Source organism: Epargyreus clarus, unplaced genomic scaffold, assembly GCF_041222505.1.
Source record: "Epargyreus clarus isolate Ecla_fem2 unplaced genomic scaffold, WU_Ecla_fem_2.2 ptg000013l, whole genome shotgun sequence".
Lineage (NCBI taxonomy): Eukaryota > Metazoa > Arthropoda > Insecta > Lepidoptera > Hesperiidae > Epargyreus > Epargyreus clarus.
The window spans coordinates 5720682-5746980 of record NW_027332221.1 but is presented as its reverse complement, the minus strand read 5'-3'; the positions used below and the strand labels follow the sequence as shown (position 1 = coordinate 5746980).

Genomic DNA, 26299 nt, shown 5'->3' with positions numbered 1-26299 from the left:
AGATACTCCAAAGACGTTTAATTCTAAATCAACACCAACAAAATATATTTTTTTCTGAGCTGACTATACTTTAATTAATGAATATATTAAATCAAAAGATTGGGAAAATATTCTAGGTTCTTGCACAGATATAAATGAAATGGTTGACAATTTCGAATGGATATTAAAAGATGCAATAAATAAATATGTACCTAAATATAAGGTCAAATCTGCTAAATACCCATATTGGTATAGTCGTACGTTAATTAAAATGTTAAATAAAAAAAATAGAGTAAGATTAAAATTTAAAAAATTTGCTAATCCTCGGGATGGTATAGAACTTGATATATTAAAAAAGCGTTGCGATAGTCAAATAAAACATTGCTATAAAACATACCATGATGTTATTGAGAGTAATATAAGGACTTCCCCTAAATTATTTTGGTCGTTCATTAAAAATAAAAGAGGTGGTACAGGATCTTATGGACGGTACTAGGGTAGCGACAGAAGGCACTGATATCTGTAACTTATTTGCATCTTATTTTGCATCTTTATACCAAGAAGACACTGTAACGGACCAAAACGTTAAATTTACTATTAGTTCTGATTACTTATGAAAAATCAATATGCATAGCGATTCTTTTACCCAAATTATTTTAAATGAAGAAGATGTACTTGACAGCTTAAAGAACTTAGATAAGAATAAGGGATCGGGACCAGATGGTATCCCACCCATCTTCATCGCCAGTTGTGCTTCTACTTTAGCGAAACCCCTGACAATCATATTTAATAGCTCGTTAAGAAAAAGTGTATTTCCTGATAGATGGAAAGTAGCTAAAGTTGTGCCAATTCATAAAGATGGTAATAATAGTCTTATTAACAATTATAGACCCATATCTATACAATCTACTCTTGCAAAGGTTTTTGAGGGAATGATATGTCCACATATACAGCGTTATTTTCAGAAATATTTATCGGTTTATCAACATGGCTTCACCAAAAACAGATCTACATGTACGAACTTAGTTAGATACGTCGAAAAACTGATAAAATTAATGGATAACAATAAGCAAGTGGATGCCATATATACTGATTTTAAGAAGGCTTTCGACTCAGTCTCTCATGCTATATTGTTACAAAAGTTAAGCTATTATGGTATTGCCAATCAAGTTCTAAATTGGATAAAATCATTTTTAAGCAATCGTGCTTTTTATGTGGTGGTCAACGGTTGGAATTCAGCACATTATCCTATTACATCCGGAATTTCTCAGGGGTCTCACTTGGGTCCAGTGCTATTTATTATTTTTATCAATGATATTATAAACTGTTTTTGGCATTCATCGGCATATTTGTTCGCGGACGATCTGAAATTCATAAAAGTAATTGAAACAAGCGAGGATATTAAATTATTGCAATCGGATATCAACAGACTTCTTCAATGGTGTAAAGAAAATAAATTGCAGTTAAATACGACTAAATGTTATCATATAAAATTTTCTAGGAAGTCGCAAAACTTGCCATCGGACTATCATGGAGAGGGCTCTCAATTTAAAGAAGTTGATTGTATCAGGGATTTAGGGGTAACAATTGACGCAAAATTAACGTTCTTACCTCACATTGATAATATTATTAATAAATCACTAAGAATGTTAGGATTCATCAATCGCAATAGTAAGCATTTTCATAACCCTAAAACAAAAATGATTCTATATAATAAATAGCATGGTTCGTAGTATTCTGGAATATAATTGCATTATTTGGAGACCGCATTACGCTACACATACGTTGAGGCTCGAACGAGTACAGAAGCGTTTTCTGTGGAACCTGGCTTATTCTGCCGGTATTGCGAAAAAAATAACATCTTATAATGAGAGATTGAAATTCTTCAAAATCATTAGTCTTGAGAAGCGCAGAGACATCTGTGCTATAAATTTTGTGTTCAAAATCTTAAAAAATAAAATCGATTGCTCAGAATTATTGTCAGAGTTTACTTTTAGAGTTCCGATTCGATACCCTCGTAAGCAAATAGACCCTCTCGTAATACCAATCAGAAGAACTAAATTAGGTACTAACTCTCCATTCGTTAAAATGTTTAAACTACTTAACAGCCTTAGCGAATAAGATATTAATCAAGATTCATTGACAAAGTTTCATAATTCAGTAGAATTAAATTAATCAAAATCGTTATTATTACGTTGTCAAATTGTTTAGAGTTGCAGTGTACGATTAAATTGGTACGTCTTTCCGTTTCTGCATGATGAGTTTATCTGTAAGTAGCTGTACATTTTAGACTTTATAACTTTAGATGTATAGTTTGTAAGGAAGATGTTACTAATGTACAACTAAAAAAAGGTACCCTATGCCGTGGGAGCGGCACGGGGTTATGTGCGATTCTCAACGCACTAAAACCCCCCCGGTGGCCGTCCTCGGCTCTGCATAGAGGCCTCCGGGATCTCCAACGGAACGCAACCGGAGTCCACTTTGCGCGTTGCCCCGTCGGGCTCCGCCCAGGTGAGCTTGAAACTCACCACACTATCTGGTGTTCACGACGGTATGCGGCCACACATTCCAGGCCACCGTCCATCCCAGGGTTACTGGCCGGGCGGTTCGAGCTCCCACTCTTGCCGTCCGCAACCCCGGAAGCCCCCTTTTAGTCGCCTCTTGCGAGAGGCAGGGGATACCGTAGCCCTATTCTGGTCCCGGAACTACAGGGACAGGGACTTTTGGGCTAGAGATGAAACAAGTACAATTAGGGTTTAAAATTATGACCATAATTTTCTGTTTTTAAATACAAAATATCATATTTATCCGCAATTTATAAAAGAGTGATTCAATATTAAGTATTTGTGAATTTACGTATCCAAATTAATCGATATTTAAATCAGTACTGACTTATTATTTTTTACTTAAAAGTATGAATCTGAGCATGAATTAAATGACAATGAATAAAAAATATTATTATCATCGAATTTTTCAATAAAATTACTTTCACTTAAATACTTTTAATAAATAATTAAAACACCTGCATAAAATATATGAATCGATGTTACCTTTAAAAACGATAATACCATTCGGCTTATCTAGGTTTATTATCTGTAACGGATTACAGCAACAGCTTGTAAAAAAATAAACATTTTAATGTCACGTAAACGTCACTTCACTCGTTTGTTCGCTTTGCGTCCGTCTCAGTGCTTTCGTTAGTGTTTCCGTTGTTTTCTTCTTTGTTTTGATCTCCACGACTACTGTTTTTCTCTAAGGACTACTGATCTTGTCTACTTGACCAAACCTGCTATCGTACCGGACCTGAAGATTGATATTTTTACGACTGACTTGGACTTCCGCCGGTATTACGATTGGGTATTGTTAGTATGGATCGCTGTGTGAATTGTAATATAGCGACAAATCGCTGTAATACAACAGGGAGAATAGGCTTAGATGATGAATCTACACTCGCAGTTATCCGGCAATGGTGACCCAAACCTTGTGTGTACTTTATTTGATTTTCCAAATATACTTTACTAGTTAATACAGAACTATTTTCTGTCGTCCTCAAATCCTTGTTTATACATGCTTTAAAACTAAATGGAAGTAAATCACAGTACAGGATAATGTGATTCAATAGGATAATAAAAGGATGTAATAATAATGTTATTTCAAAGCTATATTTTATTTATCTTTTAGGTGAACAGTGATGACCATGTCTACAGAGCATGTTGGGATTTAGCTCAGCTTGTTATAGAAGAAAGGCATAGTGTTGAAGAAGCTAGACAACTTAGCCAACGCCATGTATGTCTGCGGTGTGGACGTTCACTTAACAGTCATCAAGCCACCCACACACTTCACAATAATACTGCTCGTGAAACAAGAATCTATAATGTTATTAAAGAATGGATATTACTTGAAACTGTAAGTATTTATTAAATATGAAGAGAAAATTAGCTAATGGGCATAACAAATCAATCTTATAATTATAATATATAGCATATAAATATGAAATATTTTTGTTTTAGATACAAGAAGGGAATTGCATATGCCATCCATGTTGGATGGCTGCTGACAGAGTGTCATTTCGTATGAAGTCTGGGCTTCTTCTGAAGAAAGCCAGCCAATATTTATGCAGCCTCCGCATCCAGAATTACCGGTGAATATAGATAGGGAATTAAGAAGCTCATATTCTGAGCCAACTATTGTGTTACCACATTATGTTAGGGCAAGTGAAACTCAATGCAAATGTTTTATAAAGGGATGCCAAAGGACTGAAAGACACGAGAGTTTCAATTTCTGTGAGAAAAATGTTACTAGTAAAATACAAATATTATGTGCCTGAAAATAACAGACTTTGTGATCAACACTTAGTTACTGATACATGGGATTTCATTAGTGTGTTAGGAAATAATTATAGTAATAATTTTACAGCAAGACATATTGAAGATATGTTATTTTTAAACAGGGTGCAAACTACAGGACAGCAGCCTACTCAGAGAGCTGTCAGCTACAAATAATCAATGGCTTTTGAGAGGATGCATATTGTCAATACATATTTCTTGAAAAACATATTTTGTATATCTTTTAGTTGACAGCTCTCTCCGAAGCAAGGAAGCTATTCTGCACCTTTATTGCAATTGTATTGTAGGTAAACGGACTGTAGCCTGCCGTGCCCATGTAATGACAATTATTTGGTATTTAAGTTGGGCTAGATATCAAACTAATATAGTACCTACCTCCTGCACAATTTTTAGATGATATTTTAATATTCATTGAAGAAGAATAAAGATAATTATAAAGACTTGTAGTTTTATTTCATTTTACTATGCATTCCTTCCATTCATCATCTTCCTGAATCTCGCTGTCAATATTAGGCCTCAAAGAGAAATATGCTATCGCTCTTGACTATTGAAAGTCGATATTATCGCAATGTCGCTTTAAAAGCAGATGCAACTTGGGCAATTATTAACGAATTAATTAATTATTATTTTTAATTATTAACGAGTTTATTATATTTTTTCATTTGTTTTCTTGACAAGCATAACCTCACTTTTTCATATTTAACTTTAAATTATTTTGCTCACAGATTGCCAAAATTCTCGAAATTTTCTAGAGTGACTAATTGATATATAAGCTTACAAATTAGGATACTTCCAATTTGTTCCATCTCTAGCCCAAAACTGTATGAAGCATGCCCAGTCTCCTTTATGAAATTTGAAATTTAAATTAAAGTTTGTAATAAAAATTTATTTATATATGTTATTGTTTAATTACCTAATAAATTTGAAATCGATCCAGAATATAAAAATATTAGTAAAATCTCTATTTAAATATGTTTCAGAAACCTTACTATGAACTCATCGATATACTACTAATAAAGACGTAGATGAGTCATACACGTTCGAAATTTGGCACATGATTCATGGGCTAATTGGCCTATGACAACTTAGTCACGGGCCGCGCGCCTCTCAGAATGGTCGTGTCTATGTCAAAGTTTCTGTGTTGAAAAGTGATTAAAAATGCCGTCTTGTGTCATGATATTTTGCACAAACTACAGCGGAAAAATCACCCAAGGTGGTGGAATCACTTAAAATTCGTAAGTATTTCAATTTCAAGAAGTTATTATCGATTTTTCAATAATTAAAATTAAATTTAGCGTAAATATATGTCACAGATAATAGAGCGAATAAAAAGATGGGCATATTACTAAGTGTAAAAGAGAAGCGTTATGAATTGTGCGTATGCATGTATCATAGATTAAATTAATAAATAGTCCAGAAGGTACATTATTGGTATATATATATCGTAAGAAACTACACAAATCATTTACTAATTTGAAAGTTATATTTATTAATTTGATGTTTAAGTCGATATTTTTTCTAATACTATTTCTGTGTAGTGATTGTATTTCTGTGTATGTTTTAGGTTCCCATTAAATGAAATAGGGCGACTAAAGTGGTTGGACATTGTTCGCAAGGAAAGAAGGGAAGACGATTCGCATCCAAATTATTAGAGTCGGACTTGCTCTGAACATACCATGGACGATGATAATTAAATCTTACAAAACCAAAAAAAAAAAAAAAATTATTTTGCCTGCATCCAAAAATCATACTAGTAGTTAATCATAAAACACTCTTGAACACCCTTCTCCATTCCATGCAACATTCACGCAGAGACACGCACTGAATTACGTATTTTTCCCTTAATACTAATACCATATTAAATTAATGCATATACGAATTTATTCTCTCTATACCAAGCACATTATAGGTAGCTATTCAATTAATTCATATAGACGGATCAGACTTAAACTCATCTTTAACGAATAGTCATCATGATTGCCACGCATAAAGTTATATGTTTATCCTTTTTTTTGCATATTCAGTTAGACGTGCCGTGTTAGAGCACCTAATATGCCTTTTTTTTTTTTTGTTATCGAAGGGGAAACCTTCAAAAGGTACCCGACAACGTGGGAGCGACGCCGGGTTATGTGGGATTTTTACCGCACTAAAACCCCCTCGGTGGCCGTCCTCTGCGCTGCGTAGAGGGCTCCGGGATCTCCAAAGGAACACAACCGGAGTCCTCTTAGCGCGTTGCCCCGTCGGGCTCCGCCCAGGCGAGCTTGACGCTCGCCACACCATCTGGTGTGTACGACGGTATGCGACCACACATACCGTCGTCCTTCCCGGGGCCGCTGGCCGGGCGGTTCGAGCTCCCACTCTTGCCACCCGCAACCCCGGAAGCCCCCTTTTAGGCGCCTCTTACGACAGGCAGGGGATACCGTAGCCCTATTCTAGTCCCGGAACTACAGGGACAACCTAATATGCCTAGGGCTCGAAATGAAAGAAGTGGACTGTATTTTAACTGTTTAATTGGGATCGGTTACAAATTATCGCGAGCGTCCGTCTCTGCCCACCGCCGTAGGCCAAGTGGTCGAGGAGTGGGGCGACTGGCCGCGCGCCGCGGATGCCGCCGCCGGCGCACCTATCGCCCGCACATTAAGAGGCGAACATGCCGTCCTACTTGCTCCTCTTGACTATTTATTAGTGTGTTGTTTAAATATAATATTTATAAAGTAGTGTGTATTTCTCCCGATGAGTGCCACTAACAAGCGCCGATTGTTTTGTTAGTAACCTATCTACGTCTTTATTAGTAGTATATCTATGAACTTGATAAACAATCTTTGTATAGCCAGAAATCTTTCGCTTCTTCTCCATATCGAAACACCTTGTGAAGTGGTGGTAGATGCAATTACATTAAAAAAGAATAAAGAACCTATTTTGAATAAAAAATTGATTATATTTTTAAATTGTCTATTTTAAACCAATCGATCTGTATAGATACATTATTTAAAGATAAAATAGAATAAACCATAAAATCTACATATTTTGTATCAGACTTTTAAATTATATATTAATATAATAAATTATTTAGTTAAAATGTACTATAAAATTTCTACGTTAACGGCGCACTAAAACATATCAACAGTTTTGTATATTTTTTACCTTCTGTCCCATTATTTCTTTGTCTTTGACAAGCATGCGGATCAATGGATAAGTGACCATATGTCCTGTTTTGAACGGTACAGTCCCTTTTTTCGATGCTTCGTCCCGTTGTCTCCGAAAAGAACCTCGGGACACAAAATTGGTCCGTTTTCCCAAATAACAGTAATGATAACTAAATATTAAAATCCATAAATTTAAAATAACAATGTTTTAAAAGCAAATTTCCGCCATCTTGAATTATTAGTAACGTTTAATTAAGTAACTTCTAATTAAATAACAATAAATAGTAAAATTGTGAAAAAAGCATGGGGTGCTCCATTTATCAGTTTTCGAAAAGCGCCCCACACTTTTTCCTCAATTATACTATTTACTGTTCCTTAAATAATCCCTAGATTGAAAATTATTTTCTACTTTTTAGTTGATTTTATCATAATAACGTGTTTTTAGTTTTTTAAACCATATTTTTTCAAATAAAAAGTAGTTGACATAAAAACATCGATGTCCCGTTTTGACTGAAGTAATCATTGGTCACTATATTCCATGGTCAATATTTACGTTGGCGTACACTTTAAACGCAATGTCAAACACTAGTTGTCTTTTTTTATCACATTGTTCTAATAGCTCTGTCCCTTAGAGAACATTTGTCTAAGTAGTGAAAGGTAAGTAAAATAAAAAACGTGCATGTGTGCTATCAATGGAGTTTCGCTCAAGTTTTCGGTCAAGTTAGTACGGGTATAACCTGTCTATAAGTATAAAATGTCATTGTATGAACTTCTTTTGGTAGTTAACGCCATCTAGCGACTTAGTGGAAAGCTTCGTAGATCGATACATTATCACTTGGACAACTAGTTATGATTTAATCCGCACCACAAAGCCGCGGCGCCACCTACCTCAAATACCGCCTCTAATATCGTCTCAATGGAAGAAAATTATTAAAATCGTATATTGTCATCGGTTTTTATAATTGTTCAAAGTTTTGAATTAAACTGAACGTTCAAGGTTGGTAAAAATCGAGTTCAAAGATTCAATTACACACACATACCTTGGTACATACAGTCAAACTAATAGGTAAGCGTAGTAAAAATATCGAAAAGCAAGCAGGCAATTAGGGATGCCGATCCGAAAAAGGTTTTAATTGATATCTAGTACTGGATCGATTCAGTGAATCGATATTTCATCTTAGTAAATCAAAACACGATTTTTTCTGTTTCTATAATTATATTATTTACAATTACTTGTTTACTTAATTGCTCAAAAATTTACTGGATACGTAAATAACTTATATAACGTAAATTTCTGTGCTTGTTTTGACCTGATGACCTTTTTTGTTCGCTGCCTTCGCTCCCTTTTTAGCTTAAATGATCGAAGATCGATTTTTGGAGAAACGATTCTTTGAGCCTCGATTTTTTTATGAATTGATTTATTACCTCGACTCGAAGCGATTTAAGAATCTTTTTTTTTTCGGAAAGAGTTGCATCCCTATTCTATGAGTACGCATTAACCTTCAGTCTCATTCATATTATACACAACCCAGTTACCCAATCAAAAGTACGTTATGAATAGTAGGTACGTTGCCAATGGTCGTTTCTTTTTTACGATAATAATATAATAAAATTATAATAAAAAAGATATTATATATAAAATAGTAATGCAATTAATTTAAGATCAATGCACATTTTCCAATGTTTATATTGACTTTATTTCGTTATCACATTTTAATTTTCTACCATAAACTTTGTTCATGGTAGAATATTAAAATATGATAATGACAACATTTCAACGTTTCGTAATTATGTTTTTCGTGATCGTCGTGTTTGAACTGGAATGTTTTCTTATTTTTATAGGGCGTTTGTTAAAATGTGTGTAATTCTTAGTTTTAGTTTGATGTTAATTTTTGTCACTACTCAGCATCTACTCAGACTATACGTGTGCAGTGTGTGCGTTGACAACCTGATATAGTTGAACACAGAAGGCACAGATGGCGTTACAGGTAAGGTCTGAGCGTTGTTTTCGTGTTTTGGACCCCCATTTATAATCAACTTTGTTTTATTTTTAGTATTTGTTGTTATAGGTGCCAGCTATATATATACATTGTCAAAATTTCAAGTTTCTATCTATTACGGTTTAAGCGGTAGAGCCCTGTGACAGACGGACAGACAGCGGAGTCTTAGTAATACGGTTCCGTTTTTACCCTTTGGGTACGGAACCCTAAAAATGATGCGTGGCGTCCTGTATAGGGTTGTCCGGTTGTTCCCAATATTATCGATAAAAATACTCGTTACTCAACTAAAATCAGAAAAAAGAGTGGAAAGTTTGGTCATGCTATTTTAAAAAACATGGTGTTTTTTAGATTATACCATAATTATAACACGAACTATAAGATAAGAATTTTGATAAAAAGTATTATTACGTTTTAATATATGATTGTGTTTAGATAAATAACCACGGTGAAAATTTTAGTTAATAAAGGAATAATATTAATTAATATCGAAGTCCTTAAAAAAATTTGGAATAATAATTATTTCATAATTCATATTATTTATTAATTATTCTTAAAGGTTTTCAATTACTTACCTGATTAAGCTATCCATCACTCAATTGAATAATTAAGTAGTTATATTTAACATATTCACTGAAACACATAAAAACATTGTTGGATTGTAATGTTTGTATGCGAGGTTGTAAACTTCTGATATTTTAAACACTTTACTTTTTGATGTACGATTTTTAAATATATGAATACAACAAAACGACTCACCGTAAATTCAACCAGAAACGGCATTCAAATAATTGACAATTTAGAATAAGTTAAATTGAAAGCAGATTAGTAGTGATCAAAAACTATTTTTATTCAATGTTAGGATTGAAATTATCAATAACTTGCTTTTATATGATAACAAATGCCCCTTTAATGGAGAAGTTTTTTCACTGTAGAAGGCATTTTACTTGTTTGTTTTGGAAAAAAATATTTCATTTTCTGTTGGATGTAAAATGTATATAAAATATTTAATGATAGTTATTTAGAAAATACATAACTATTATTATATAAATATTACGCGATATAAAATGCAAGTCGTGCCGTCTATCTCAATCATTGTAAATAACGAATAAATATGTAAATAACGAGTAAATGAGTTACGGCTATGTCGGCAAGTCAAAGGAGAATGCCCATTCTTGGTACTGATTTTTCTCATGCGTCAAAATGAAAGTAATATTAAAATTATTTTTTAATTTTGTACATGATTTGTCGATCAGAATAGTTTCTTTGAACAGGGGATTCCATTTAAGATAAAATAAGACGAAATGTTGATTGTTGTTCTTGAAAATTAAAATGGCGGTATTTTAGACTCGAAATTCAATAAGATCAATTAGTGTTTTGGCTAATGATTTTTATCATGTGTCAAAATGAAAGTAATATTAAAATTATTTTTTCATTTTTATACCTAGTTTGTCGATCAGAATAGTTTCTTTGAACAGGGGATTCCATTTTAGATAAAATAAGACGAAATGTTGATTGTTGTTCTTAAAAATTAAAATGGCTGTATTTTATACTCGGAATTCATTATTTTAGGTTTTTAGGATTATTTTAGGTTTTTTACCTACTACCTTTAAAAGTAAATGGAATATGTTAATCGAACTACATTATAGGTACCTACTATCAGTTAAAACCGACCATGAATCTATCGTCGGATGTTTTCGATGTTGAGGTTATGTAACATTTCGGTAAATAACTTCAGAACCCGGGTGCTAATCTAAAAAATAATTATTGGTGGTAGTATTTGGTTAATTATACATCGTCTACAACAAGTTTCAATTTGATGCAAGTCTGGACGGCGGTCCATACATTCATGGGCATTGTCCTTTCTTTTTGAAAGTTATAATTTTGTTATTATATCAAATATCGATATGTATATGATACAAAATTAGGAATTCCAATCGTTATTTTTCAAAATCAGTTTTGGTGATATCTATAGTCTATGGTAATTAAACGTTCTATTATTTTTTTATACACTATCAACGTACTTTGGATAAAAAAAAAGATAAAATATATATTGCAAATAACAGGTGTAATATTATATTCTAAAATAAGTAAGAAATTCTATTTTTTTTTTGTTACGAATAATATTATAATAATCGGCTTACATTTATGGTGTACTAGCAGAACCCGCGGCTTCGCCCGCGTAAAAAATATGATATGACATACAAATAACTGTAATCGTAAATTTGTACCTTTAACAATTTTAACGATAAAGTAGCATTAATATTTAATTAATTGTAGTGAAGATGCAGGCTCGTAGGTATAGAAGAGGCGTGTTGGTTGAATGATGTCTTTATTCTGACTCTCCTAATACTAAGCTTAACCTTTTTTTTTTTTTTTTTTTTTGTTAACGAGGGGGAAACCTTCAAAAGGTACCCGGTGCCGTGGGAGCGACACGGGGTTATGTGGGACTCTTACCGCACTAAAACCCCCCCGGTGGCCGTCCTCGGCGCTGCGTAGAGGACTCCGGGATCTCCAACGGAACGCAACCGGAGTCCTCTTAGCGCTGTGCCCCGTCGGGCTCCGCCCAGGTGACCTTGTTACTCACCACACCGTCTGGTGTGCACGACGGTATGCGACCACACATACCGCCGTCCTTCCCGGGGTCGCTGGCCGGGCGGTTTGAGCTCCCACTCTTGCCGTCCGCAACCCCGGAAGCCCCCTTTTAGTCGCCTCTTACGACAGGCAGAGGATACCGTAGCCCTATTCTGGTCCCGGAACTACAGGGACACCGCGCCGGTGGGCGTTACCGACGCCTGCGGCGACTCCTTCTTCGAGCGGGTTCAGCGCGCTCCCTTGCTCGCTCGGCGTCTTCCTTCGCAGACATGACTATATCGCAGAAGGTGATCATGCCGTCCCAGGCTTCGCTGCGCTGAACCATCGCCCCAACGATGGCCGGCGGAGACAGATCCGGTCCCACTTTTTCGACGAGGTTCCGCCGCTGCGAGTCCCACGCGGGGCAGTACTGCAGCGTGTGCTGTGCGGAATCCTCGTCATGCCCACAATGATGGCATTGGGCCGACTCTTCCCTCCCTATCCTATGCAGGTACTCACCGAAACAGCCATGTCCGGTGAGTATCTGAGTTAGGCGGTAGGTCACTCGACCCCTACTTCTTAACCAGGCCCGAAAGTTCGGCAGGATAGCGCCAACCACCCTTTGGCGTACGTTCCGAGGCTCCTGAAGTCGATCGCGCCAGCACCTCAGAGCACGCCATCTGGCTCTCCTCCGAAGTACTACGACCGTCTCACTAACTTACGAGTATATACTATGAGTCCTGAGTGAGTGAGAACAGAATTAATTTACAAAAAATGTGAAGAATTTATTCAATCATTTAGTCAGAAGGAAATTAAACCTGAAAAAATATCTCTTTACATTTCAATTTGCGATAATATTAAGTCGATTTATACGGAAATTTTACAGTTATGTACAAAACCTAGTTCCGATAGTAGTGGTGATAGTTCAGAAATTAGTGATTATAGCAGTCCTTGCGAATTAACTCATTCAACCATGGAGTTCGATTTGAAAACGGCATGTAACTTGATCCCTGTAATGAACGGTAATGAGAATACGACTAAAAATTTAATTGATTCAGTGGATATGTATGCTGATATGCTGTCAGATTCTGGTAAAAAGTTGCTTATTAAATTTGTTTTAAAGAGTAGGTTATCTGAAAATGCAAAATTACGCATGTCAACAGATTATTCGTCAGCTCATGATCTGATTGTAGATTTAAAGAAAAATCTTTTAACAAAAAAGTCCTTTCCGGCTATACAGTCTAAATTACAGACTTCTACACAGGGTTGGCGTACGATTGAACAGTATGGAACGGAGATTGAAAATTTATTTTCGGATTTAACCATATCTCAAGCAGACGGTAACGTTAATAATTATGCTTTGTTAAAACCGATAAATGAAAAGTTCGCGATAAAACGATTTTCAGATGGTCTGCGTGATTCTAGGCTGAGCACAATAATTGCTGCACGGAATTATGAACATCTTAAGGACGCGATACAAGCTGCGAAGGACGAGGAGTCTTCGGCCGCTTTCACGTCCACCAGTGAGAATGTAATGATGTCACAACATGGTAGAGGTAGGATACAACGAAATTTTTACCAAAGGTCATCAACCAATCGATCGCGCACTTACCCAACACAGTACCAACATCAGAAGGTAAGTAACGGTAGAGGTAATTTTAATTCTTATCGTGGGTATTCACGCGGTTACTCTAATAATGTGAATCGTGGTCATAATAAACCAACATTAAATAATCGTGCGAGGTTTTCAGGGACCAGGGGAAGAAGTAATAATATACCTAATCGTGTATTTTACGCGAATCGTACAAATAATACGGAGCAAGCTAATAGAAATAATCAAAACGATTCAGAACCATCAACTTCAAATCAAATGCAGTTTTTTCGATCCTAAACATAATGTTTTAACATTACACGGAAAAACTAAATTTATTTCATTGTTTTTAAATAAAAGAAAATATTTTTGGTTAGTAGCTACAGGAGCATCATTGTATGTTATTAGAAAGGATGCGTTGCCAAATTCCTTTCCCTTATTTGGAGACGAAACAATCATCAACGGTATTGCAGGTCAAATTAAGGCATCAGGTTATGCTTATGTTAAGTTGTTGCATCGTAATAATGAACGTGAAGCTGAATTTAATACCAAGTGTTATGTTTTTAATAACATTCCTTTAAAGGCTGATGGAATTTTAGGCTTAGATTTTTTAATTAGATATGGAGCAAATATTAATTTAGAAAATAACTTAATCACACTTAATAAAAATGGAGTAGAATATACTTTAAAGCTTCATGACACCATTGATTATTCGGATCAAAATTTATTTATTCCTGCACGAAGTGAATCAATACACTATATTCATTTAAATTCAGAAATTAATGAAGATTGTATTATAGGTTCTAAACAGTTAGCAGAAAATATTTTTCTAGCTGGAGGTATAGTTAGTATAAAAAATAACAAAATACCAGTAAAAATTTTAAATACAAGCGAACATGACGTAACGTTGCCTATATTTAAACCAGAATTATTTGCACTACAACACTATGATGTATGTGAATTTAAAGTAGGTCCAAAAAATGTAGAAAGATCAAAAGTTTTGTTAGGAACAATAGATTTAAATCATCTTAATAATGAAGAGAAAACGTGAATACAAGACATATGTTCTAAATACGCAGATATATTCTTTTTGCCAGGTGATAAACTAACTACCGCAAATGTTTTAGAACAATCAATAAAACCAAGCATTAGACCAGTTTACGTAAAGCAATATAGGTTGCCACAATCATTAAAAGGTAAAATTAACAAACAAGTTGAGGAAATGTTAAAAAATGATATAATAGAAGAAGCAAAGAGTGAGTGGTCTAGTCCAGTATTATTAGTACCCAAGAAAACAGCTGAAAATAAAGATAAAAAATGGCGTTTAGTGATAGATTATAGGAAACTTAATGAATGTATTGTGGATGATAAGTTTCCACTTCCCAATATAACGGAAATTTTGGATTCACTCTCTGGTTCTATCTATTTTTCAAATTTAGATTTAAATCAAGGTTATTACCAAGTATCTCTCGATAAGACTAGTAGAACTTACACTGCGTTCACTACGAACACAGGTCAGTATCAGATGAAAAGGCTACCGATGGGACTCAAGACCAGTCCTAGCGCATTTAGTCGCGTTATGTCAATAGCCATGTCTGGATTGTCATATGAAAAATGCTTTGTATAACAAGACGATTTAGTTGTCTTTGGAAGAAATTTACATATTCATAATAATAATTTAATAGATGTTTTTGAAAGATTAAGAAAAACTAATTTAAAACTAAATCCATATAAATATAACTTCCTAAATAAAGAAATACTTTACTTGGGTCATGTTGTATCTTCAAAATGAATATTACCTGATCCAGAAAAAATTAAAATCTTAATAAATTATCCAGCACCAATTAATTCCGATGAGATAAAACGATTCGTAGCTTTTTGCAATTATTATAGGAAATTCATTAATAATTTTTCGGAAATAACTATACCTTTAAATAAATTAACTAGGAAAAATACCCCTTTTGTTTGGACTAAAGAATGTCAAGACTCATTTGAAATCTTAAAAAATGCTTTAACAATTCCCCCAATTTTAGAATTTCCAGACTTTTCAGAAAGCAATGAATTCATAATACAGACAGACGCTTCAGGTGTTGCTGTTGGTGCAGTTCTATGCAACCAAAATTTAAAACCAGTTGCTTATGCAAGTAGACCCCTTAATAAAGCAGAACGGAACTACCCGACTATTCAGAAGGAATTGGTAGCAATTGTTTGGGCAATTAAATATTTCCGTCCATATGTATATGGCAGAAATTTTACGATTATGACGGATCATAAACCTTTAATATACAGGGTGAATCTCCATAAAGTGCACATATTGAAACAGGTAAAATTAAACCGCATTTTGTCGACAAAAAAAATATTAAAAAAATTTAAAAAAATTTTTTTTGGGTTTTACGACCTTTTGAATTTTTTTTTGGAATTGTGCACCTGAAGTAAATAAATCGCTATAACTTTTAAACTAAGAGGGTTATCAGGTTCAAACACAAATAACAATGATTGCCAATGATAGGCCGTATTGATCCATGAAAAAAAAAAACAAAAAAAAATCATCTTCCCAGGAAAAAAATGTTATACGTTACGTTACGTTACGTTATACTTACGTTTACGTTCACATTACGTTATACTTAAGTTAGAGGCATGCCTTTTTTAGTGTTTGAAAGCTAATACGACGTAGAATTACATTAAATAATAAAAATAAAATAAAAATCCTAGATTATTTTGAGGAAATTCACGATTACTGAAATTTAACCTAAAAAAATTGCTTTCGTCACACTAATCTGACTATTTTTTTCTGGGAAGATAAACTTTTTTGTTTTTTTTTTTCATGGATCAGTACGGCCTATAATTGGCATTCATTGTAATTTTTCTTTGAGCATGATAACCCTTTTAGTTCAAAAGTTATAGCGATTTATTTACTTTAGGTGCACAATTCCAAAAAAAAACTTCAAAAGGTCGTAAAACCCAAAAAAAAAAAATATATTATTTTTTTTATTTTTTTTGTCGACAAAATGCGGTTTAATTTTACCTGTTTCAATATGTGCACTTTATGGAGATTCACCCTGTATTTGTTTTCAATGAAAGATCCATCAAGTAGACTTTTAAAATTTAGATTAGAATTGGAAGAATATTCATTCAAAATTGTCTATGTTAAAGGTAAGGAAAACAGCATTGCAGATGCCTTATCGAGAATTTGTATAACGTCCGATACGTTAAAGGAAATTAACTCTGATGTTGTTAATGTAATGACAAGAGCACAGTCTAGACGGTTAGTTGAGGAATCGAAAATGAATATTTTTAGTTATCCCAATAAAAATAGGCCTGATCAACCAAAATTTGTGGAATTACTAAAAGTACCCAGTGAATCGATAGGAATGACTTTTATTAATAAAGATGAGATAAGTAAACTTAAAAATCAAAATGATATCGACGTCGAAAGCGAATGCTTTATATTTTGTAAAAAGAAAAATTCACTCTTCATAAATCTTGACTTTAGAACACATTTTACGCGAGACGAATTTGTGTCTAAGTTATGTAAATTTTGTGAACGAGTTAAAATAAGTAAACTATGCATAGTAAAAAATAAAGAAAATATATTATTTATAAAAGAAGAATTACAAACTATTAAATCTATTAAAGATTGGACCGGTCCACCAATTTGTATTATAAGAGGAGTTAAAAGAATTTCTTCTGACGAGGAGAAACAATATATTTTACATGATTATCATTTGCTGCCTACCAGTGGTCACGCGGGTATGCGCAGAATGATAAATAATATTAAGAGAGTATTCTATTGGCCAGGATTAGAAAGAAACGTTAAAGATTACGTACGTAAGTGCACTAAATGTCAAAAGATGAAGCATTGTAGGTATGTCAAGGCGCCCATGGAGATAACTACAACGGCTTCACATGCATTTGATAAAATATATCTGGATACAGTAGGTCCTTTAGATCCAGATGTAGAAGGCTATCGGTACATAATGACACTTCAATGTGAGCTTTCAAAATTTGTGGAGGCCTATCCATTGAAAGACAAACAAACGGTGAGTATTGCAAAAGCTTTTGTCAATAATTTTATATTAAGGTTCGGCGTACCAAACACTATTGCAACAGATCGTGGTACAGAGTATATTTCATCAGTAATGGAAGAGGTATGTAGACTTTTAGGAATACAAAAATTAGTATCAACAGCATATCACCACGAATCCATAGGTAGTTTGGAAAATAGTCATAAAAATTTAGGAGCATTTTTACGAATTCAATGTAATGATCAAAAAGAAACGTGGAGTCATTGGCTTCCGTTTTGGTGTTATGGTTTTAATAATACTGTTCACTCAGAGACTAAGTATACACCGTTTGAGTTAGTCTTTGGCAGACATAGTTTAATACCTTGTAGAGTAAGTCAATATATAGAAACATTATATAATCCAGATAGTTATCCCTTAGATCTAAAATATAAGTTACAAGTTGCTATTCAAGATGCACATAATAATTTAATTTTAAGCAAAGAGAAACGTAAATGTTCATATGATAAAAATGTATCTTATTTCAGTGGACAAAAAATATTGTTAAAAAATGAAACTGCTAGAAAATTAGATTCCTTGTACGAAGGTCCATATCTTGTATTAGAAGATTTAGGTGTAAACGTAAAAAATGACAAAAATAATAAACATGAAATAGTTCACAAAAATAGAACAAAACCATTTAATATGTGAGATATATTGTAATAATGTTAAAAAAAAAATCCAATCACTATTGTATTTTTTTTTTCAATTGCCCCCGAGGTGTAGTAGTATGTATGTGTTAGTGTAAGAGCGGTGTGGAGCTATGCTCTTTAATATAAGTTAGGTGAACTGATTGTAAAAGACAGTTGCAATAAAGACATACTTCAATCAACACGCATTCTTTCTCTACAAATAAAACGTTTTTTTTTCGTCACTGTGTACCTAAATTGGTCAAGCTTTCTTCAGAAACATACACTAAAACTCTAATTAGTGGACTGTAATGAAACATTCTTTAAAATATAAGTTTCATGTAGGATGCAATAATTATTATTTACACTATTCCATAGGAACCGTCCATGTTATATGGGGCCTTACATACAGTGGTTCTTTCCAGGGTCTCTGGCTGGGCGGTTAAAGCTCCCATTCTTGTCGCCCGCAACTCCAGAAGTCCCCCTTTAGTCTCGTACGACAGGCAGGGGATACTGTAGCCCTGTTCTAGCCCAAAATTTTAATCCAAGGTCTATGTGTCTACCACATTACCATCACTAATCCACACATAACCACAACCATATCCCACGGCGTGTCCAAAGTAGTTGCGATGTACCTAATCAATATACCAAAATGTAGGCCAATTCGAATAAATTTACGCATTGTCATATATGAAATTTGCACCCGTCCACGTTGTCGTGTATTTGTCTGAATAGAAGTTATCTGAAATTTCACGTTTCTAATTTCGAACCTAAAAGATTCCCGTATACATACATATAACACTTCTTTTACCTCCTTTAACATTGAATTGAATTTCAAAAACATTCCTATGTACATATGCATCAATAAATCTTTATCAGCAAATTTCTGAAAGCTAATATTCAACACCAGCAGTCGGCAACCTGACATCCACGGGTGGTGTGTGGCCCGCGACTTTCCCTTGTGGCCCGCGGGTCTGCGCGTTACTAATAATTGGCCAAGTGCAAGTCAAACCCGCACCTGGAGGGTGCCGTACAACCAAAATTTTAATTTTTTTTTAATTTTGAGTATTTAATATTGCAGCAGCCATTAAAGTACACACATTGTGAAAATTTGAACTGTCTACCTCTAACGGTTCAAAAGTTAGTTGGAAAAATATAGCAGTTTGTTGTGTCCCCGTACATGTTTTCAACTTTTTTATTTTTGGTATTTGTTGTTATAGCGACCACCGTTATGCATCCTCTGTAAGAATTTCAAATGTCTATCTATTACGGTTCCAGAGATAGAGCCCTGTGACACACGGACAGACGAACAGACAGCGAAGTTTTAGTAATAGGGTTCCGTTTTTATCCTTTAGGTACGGAACCCTAAAAAACCGCTGTTCTGCACTTCAGCACGCGCAATACATTCCCATGTTAAAAATATATGTTACGACGGCCCGTGGAATTTCGCCTTACACTAAACCTCTCTGCACTCTGTTATTTTTCCAGACACGCCAAAGGAAGTAATAAGTAATAAAGGTTTTTAAAGAAACTTTCTTTACTTATAGTACCCTAATGGGGTTGATTGTTGAGTTGCTAAAAATGCTGAAACAGATGTGTAAACAGAAAGGCATAATGCATACACCCTTTTATAGCTGTCTTTAGGGTTGATCTAAAAAAACAGTGACTCAGATGCTTTATTGAGTGTAATGATAATTTTTCATAGTGGTTGCTTCCAAATTAACGGATTATAAAATAAAGTTCCAACCCCTATTTAACGACCTTAAGGGTTGATTTTAAAAAAATGGTAAAATAAGTGATATATTAGTTACAACCAGAAAGCAAAATACCAATTTTCATAGACTTTGTTTCAAAATCTGCGGACTTCCCAACAAACTTTCAACCCCTATTTTACCCTCTGAGGGTAGATTTTCCATAAATGGTGTTAAAAAAGTTCTATTATTTCCAACAGGAAAGCCAAATGCACATTTTTATAGTCCTTGCATCCGAATTAACGGAGTTTGAAATTAAATTTCAACCCCCATTTAACGACCTTAAGGGATGATTTTTCAAAAACAATGAAATATGTGATTAATTATTTTCTATCGAAAACCCAAATACTAATTTTCGTACAGCTTACATTAAAGCTGGGGTACTTTTTCATCCAAACTTACAACCCTTATTTAACCCAAATAAAAGTTGATTTTCCAAAAACGATAGAATAAAAGTTCCACTATATCTAACCAGTGAGGCAATGGCTAACTTTCATAGTGCTGGCTTTCAAATTGGCAAATTTTAAAATAAGCTGTCAACCCTTATTTTACCAACTTTAGGGTTGATTTTCCAAAAATGGTGAAATAGGTGTTTTATTATTTTCTATCGAAAACCCAAATACCGATTTTCATAGAGTTTACATCAAAACTGGGGGAATTCCATACAAACTTACAACCCTTATTTAACCCACATAGGGGTTGATTTTTCAAAAACGGTACAACTAAAGTTCTATTATATCTAACCAGTAAAGCAATGGCTAACTTTCATAGTGCTGGCTTTCAAAATGGCAAAATTTAAAATAAGCTATCAACCCTTATTTTGCCAACTTAAGGGTTGATTTTCCAAAAATGGCGAAATAGGTATTTAATTATTTTTAATCGAAAACCCAAATACCGATTTTCATAGAGTTTACATCAAAACTGGGGGAATTCCATACAAACTTACAACCCTTATTTAACCCACATAGGGGTTGATTTTCCAAAAACGGTAGAACTAAAGTTCTATTATATCTAACCAGTAAAGCAATGGCTAACTTTCATAGTGCTGGCTTTCAAAATGGCAAAATTTAAAATAAGCTGTCAACCCCTATTTAACCACCTTTAGGGTTGATTTTGGAAAAACCCTTAGATTAGATTTTTATTACCTTAAATCAAAAAGCTAAATACCAATTTTCATCCAGTTTGCTTTAAAACTGACGGACTTTCATACTAACTTTCAACCCCCATTTAACCCCCTTAACGGTGGAATATCAAAAAATCCGTTCTTAGTGCGCATCTACATTATAAAATGAAGTTATATTTCAAATTTCATGATTATAGCTTCAGTAGTTTCGTCAAAACCTTGATTAATACGTTTTGAACGTGAGTATCTTTTCGCTTTTATATATGTAGATTAAAAATAATACAATATGTTACAAAAAAGTTAATTATTTATTTAATATATTTAATTAATGAAACATTTTAAAATATTGTTTAATTAACATTAACAAATTGTGAAAAATAAAACGTTTGATTATTGATAAGTTAAGTACTTTAATCGATATATTATCTATTCAAGTCTAGATTTATTGTATGTGGTGTTCATTTACTATGGACATTGTAATCTTTTGTTTTTGGTAGTATCACACGTTGTCTACGTTATTTTCTTTGCTTTGACTTATTAGATATTCACAACCACTGTTTTTCTAATATGAACTAAATGATTTATTTAACCTATTCGACTTTCGTTATTATATCGGACTATCGACATAACTTGTAAGAATCTAGACTGTATTTTGGACTTCACGTCACCATTGGATTATTGAGAGACAATATGAATCGCGTATGAATTGTGGTATAACTACAAATCGCTGCAAAACTTTATACAGTTCTCTCTTAGACCAGAAATCTTCATTGATGTTAACTTGTCAATGGCACACACAGAAGCTTGTAAGTAACTTTTACAGCATTATATTATTTAAAATTTAAAAAAAAAACACGTGACGATAGTCGCATTTACGTTTGCGTATTAGCTATTCTTGTTTAATGTAATTATATTGAACTGTTGTTAAGGAATCATTGCAGCCTATTATGCCTATAATACATCTACATATAACCTGAGTTGAGGCTTTTGCACCCTTAATTTCCTGCATGGATGCGTTGTTATTTGATTAACATAATAGCAGCATGTTTTATAAGATTGTCAGTGTCTACTGATCTACCGATCCCATAGCCATAGTTTGAGTAAATTATTTTTGCTGCTAAAATATAATAATATAAGAACCATATTTTTGTGTTCTTAAAGAATGGCTTTTCAAAGCAACCATCAGTAAAAAAATAGTAATCTATAATGACATATACATATGCATAATTACATGTTTTTTTATAGGGGAACAGTACTAATAGCTTAATGTCTTAATCCTTATTGAAACTCGCCATAGGAAGCTTTGTGAAGGCAACTTACTGAAAACTTTGCTCAAGTTGCATGTCGCTGTGTTTGTCTAAGCAGAGTATTTGCTGTCAATTCAACAAGTCACTTGTTAAAGATATGATTCATGAATTAACAAGTAATTAATTAAAAAAATCAAAAACCCGACTGCACCAAAAAGGCTGAAGTAGAATTTCCAAAAGCAGTGAAATAGGCATTTCGTTATTTTTATCCAGAAAGCCACATACAAAGTTTCATAGTAGGTGTCTGCTTCAAAAACAAAAGATGTTCAAACAATATTATCCTATTTTATCCTCGTAGTGCTCATTTACGCTATATAAAGAACCTAAAAAATGTGTAAAATTCCAGCACGCTTAAGTTCAGCGGTTTCCCTTTGCGTCGATCTCTGGTACAGCAACTCACTCATTTAGTCAGACAGTCATCTTGATGTGTATATACGAGTATATATGTACTAGCTGACCCGGCAAACGTTGTGTTGCCAAATAAACAAAAAAATGTTAAGGGTGAACAACCCTTATCACTTAGGGGTAAAAAAATATAGATAGTGGCCGATTTTCAAACTTACTGAATATGTATATAAAATTAGGTGAAAATCGGTGAAGCCGTTTCGGACGAGTACGGTAACTAACACGAGAATTTTATATATAAGATATATTATATAACGTATGTGTAATCTCCTCTTAATTTCTTGTATTTTGACACCCTACTCGATAGGTTTGGTTAACTTTTTTTAAAACGTGTTACTACTCGTATTTCGCGAAAAAATCCACCATTTACGGTCTATAAAATATATAACTTCAGTAAATCAGAATTTCGGTCATTATTTTACCTCGTTAGAGCATATATTAGTAAAGATACTTCGCCGCCTTGAAATTGAATGAAGCCACAAACGACTTATTATCGTAAGTTCTTTTTTTGAATTTTTGACAAATAAACACATTTTTAGAGAAAATTTACGAATAAATAACTAATACTGCGTAATTTACATGAATTAACATAATAAATAAATAATTATTTCAAATATTTTAGGGATATTTTAGCACGGAGACGTGGCAAAACTATTTTACGCAAGTATTTCTATTCTCAAAACTGGGTACATTATCTTGTAAGGAGTGAGTAATATTTACTAATCTATGCGTTAGAGGTAGAATTTCATTATTTTTATCTAACAAGCCTGATGCAAAATTTCATATTGTTCATAGTGTTTGCTTCAAAATTGACGATTGTTCAAATGAACTTTAAACCCTTATTTTACCCTCTACGGGGTTGATTTTTCGGCAGGCGATAAATAAGTGCGTCCTTGTTCCTATCCAGAAATCCAAATACAAAATTTTATAGTAGATGCTTCAAAATTAAAGGATTTCAAAAAAACTGTTTTACCCTATTTTACCCTCTTTAGGGTAGAATTTCCAAAAGGCCTTTCTTAGTACTTATTCACGCTATATAGAGAACCTATGTGCAAAATTTCAGAAGTGTAAGGTCCTTGGTTTAGGCTGTACGTTGATTTCTGAAAAATGAAAAAGTCATTTAGTTAGTCAGTGAGTCAGTCACCTTGCTGTTTTATATATATACAAATATGTTTTTATAATCTCCGTTTAATTTCCTTTCATTTGATACCCTACTCGATAGGTTCGGTTAACTTTTTTTTTAAATGTGTTACTATTTCGCGCCAAAAATCCGCCATTTTGTTTTTTTTCTACTAACACCTATCTAAGGACACTCGGGTCATTGAGACAAATATAATGACATCTTAACTGTTCAAATTCATCCAGCCGTTTGTTAGATCGGATCAAATAAAGAAAGACAAACATACAAGATACGCGCGAAAAACATAACCCTTCCTTAGCAGTCGGGTAAAAATATATAATGTTCAATATTGGATTAAACGACAAATTGTAAGTACCAAAAGATTTTTTTAATTACTTAGTCTTATTTTAATTTCATATTTATTAAATTTGGATTTAACAATTATATGTGATATGTTTATTAATAAGATATAGTCTAAAAAGTACCAAGCTCGTCAAGTAGATGTCTTAAACACTCTAATATCAACTATCATGATTCATATGTATTTAAATATAAATATATTTGTTACAGAAACAAGAAGCCGATAATATATGTTATCATTGTTGAATATCTACTAACGGAGTGGCTGACAGTATGGCCAGTGGCTCTTAAATTTTTGCTTAAACTAAAACCTAATTGTAATATATAGGTACAGAATTTTTGAATACATGACCATACATTAATTAATAACATATTGTGTTGACCTCTTATTAATATTAGGTTTTTAAGAGACCTCTTATTAGGATTAGGTTTATAAGTTAGAGTTAAATGAGCCACATTCATACTTGTGGAGCATGTTTTTAATTTTTTTTTTTTTTTTTTATTTATTTATTTGGAAAACTTACAGCTTACTTAAACAGACATAATTATACACTATTATAGAAAAGGAAATTACAAGCCGATTACAAGTTTTCGCGTATAGAATAATGTACTAGTAATATATTTATTACCAGTTATAACAGAACGGTAGAAACACAGTGAGTAAATAACTCATTAAGTGAGATGAAAATTATAATACATACATTAAAAATATTTATATATATATAATTTGGGTACAAAGAGTTCAAAGAGTACATTACCGCTAGTTAAAAAACTTTTGAGACATAACTTCTTTTAGTTTAGAAACAGTTGTGTAAGATAGGTCAATATCACACTCCCCAGTTGCAGCATTCAGACACCTGCTTGCTCTTATGAAGAACGAGTTTTGCCTGTATTTAGTATTAGATGAAGGAACATAGAGAGGAGCAGGTACTCTAGAACTCAACTTAGGAACTCTGAATGTGATATTGCCAAGTAATTCAGGTGAGTCTACTGAACAATTTACAATTTTGATCAGATAAGCCAAGTCAGCTATTCGCCTACGCTCATATAGAGGAAGTATATGATGCTTTTGACATTGATGAATATATCCCTTGTCAAATTCCTTGCTTCGATATTGTAGAAATCTAAGGAATCGTTTTTGAATGCGTTCGATGCGATTTACATAAGTATCATAAGTGGGATTCCACACTTGTGATGCATATTCCAGGTGACAACGGACAAAAGTACAATATAAAATTTTAAAGGTTTTTAAATTCTTAAATTCAGCTGAGACACGCAGTACAAAACCAAGTGCTTTTGATGCTCTTTTAACTATATCTTCAATGTGTGTGTCAAATAGCAGCTTAGAATCGAATGTCACACCTAAGTCTCTTATATTATTTACTCTCGTTATGGAAGTACCGTTAATTCTATAATCAAAATTTAAAATATTTGGTTTGCGAGTAAACGAACAAACGAAACATTTCTTTACGTTTAGGAAGAGTTTTGATTGGATGCAATAATTTTGGAACGCATCGAGATCTTTTTGGAGATTGCGCGCATCCTCGACTGACTTAACTGTGTGCAAGATTTTAACATCATCTGCGAAAAGTAATATTTTTGAATAAGTGAAACATTTGATTATATCATTTATAAATATTACGAACAGGAGAGGCCCTAGCATAGATCCTTGCGGAATACCTGAGGGAATTAACATTTTAATTGATGAGTAACCGTTCACAACTACAGTTTGGTTTCTATTTATAATATAAGAGCAAAACCATCTAAAAAGATTTCCTCTAATCCCAGCGGCCTGAAGTTTACGCAAAAGTATTACATGGTCTATTCTATCAAATGCTTTCATGTAGTCCGTATATATAACATCTACCTGTGATGGCTCTGACATACATTTAGACAGGTAGTCACTGCAA

At 33.5% G+C, this 26299-nt stretch overlaps 1 protein-coding gene across 4 annotated transcripts in view; it reads left to right on the top strand.

Moving 5' to 3' along the window:
• The window catches only part of LOC140746683 (uncharacterized), a 210257-nt gene that overhangs the window by 11716 nt on the left and 172242 nt on the right, over positions 1–26299 (top strand). For 3 of the 4 annotated variants that reach the window (XM_073078788.1, XM_073078789.1, XM_073078790.1), the window contains 2 exons: positions 3661–3885; positions 3990–4765. The exons of the other annotated variant lie outside the window; for it this stretch is intronic. In XM_073078788.1, coding sequence (XP_072934889.1) covers positions 3661–3885; positions 3990–4124 — 360 coding nt within the window. In that variant the 3' untranslated portion in view covers positions 4125–4765. Of the gene's footprint in view, positions 1–3660; positions 3886–3989; positions 4766–26299 lie in introns of those variants that run through there. 4 annotated transcript variants of the gene reach the window in all.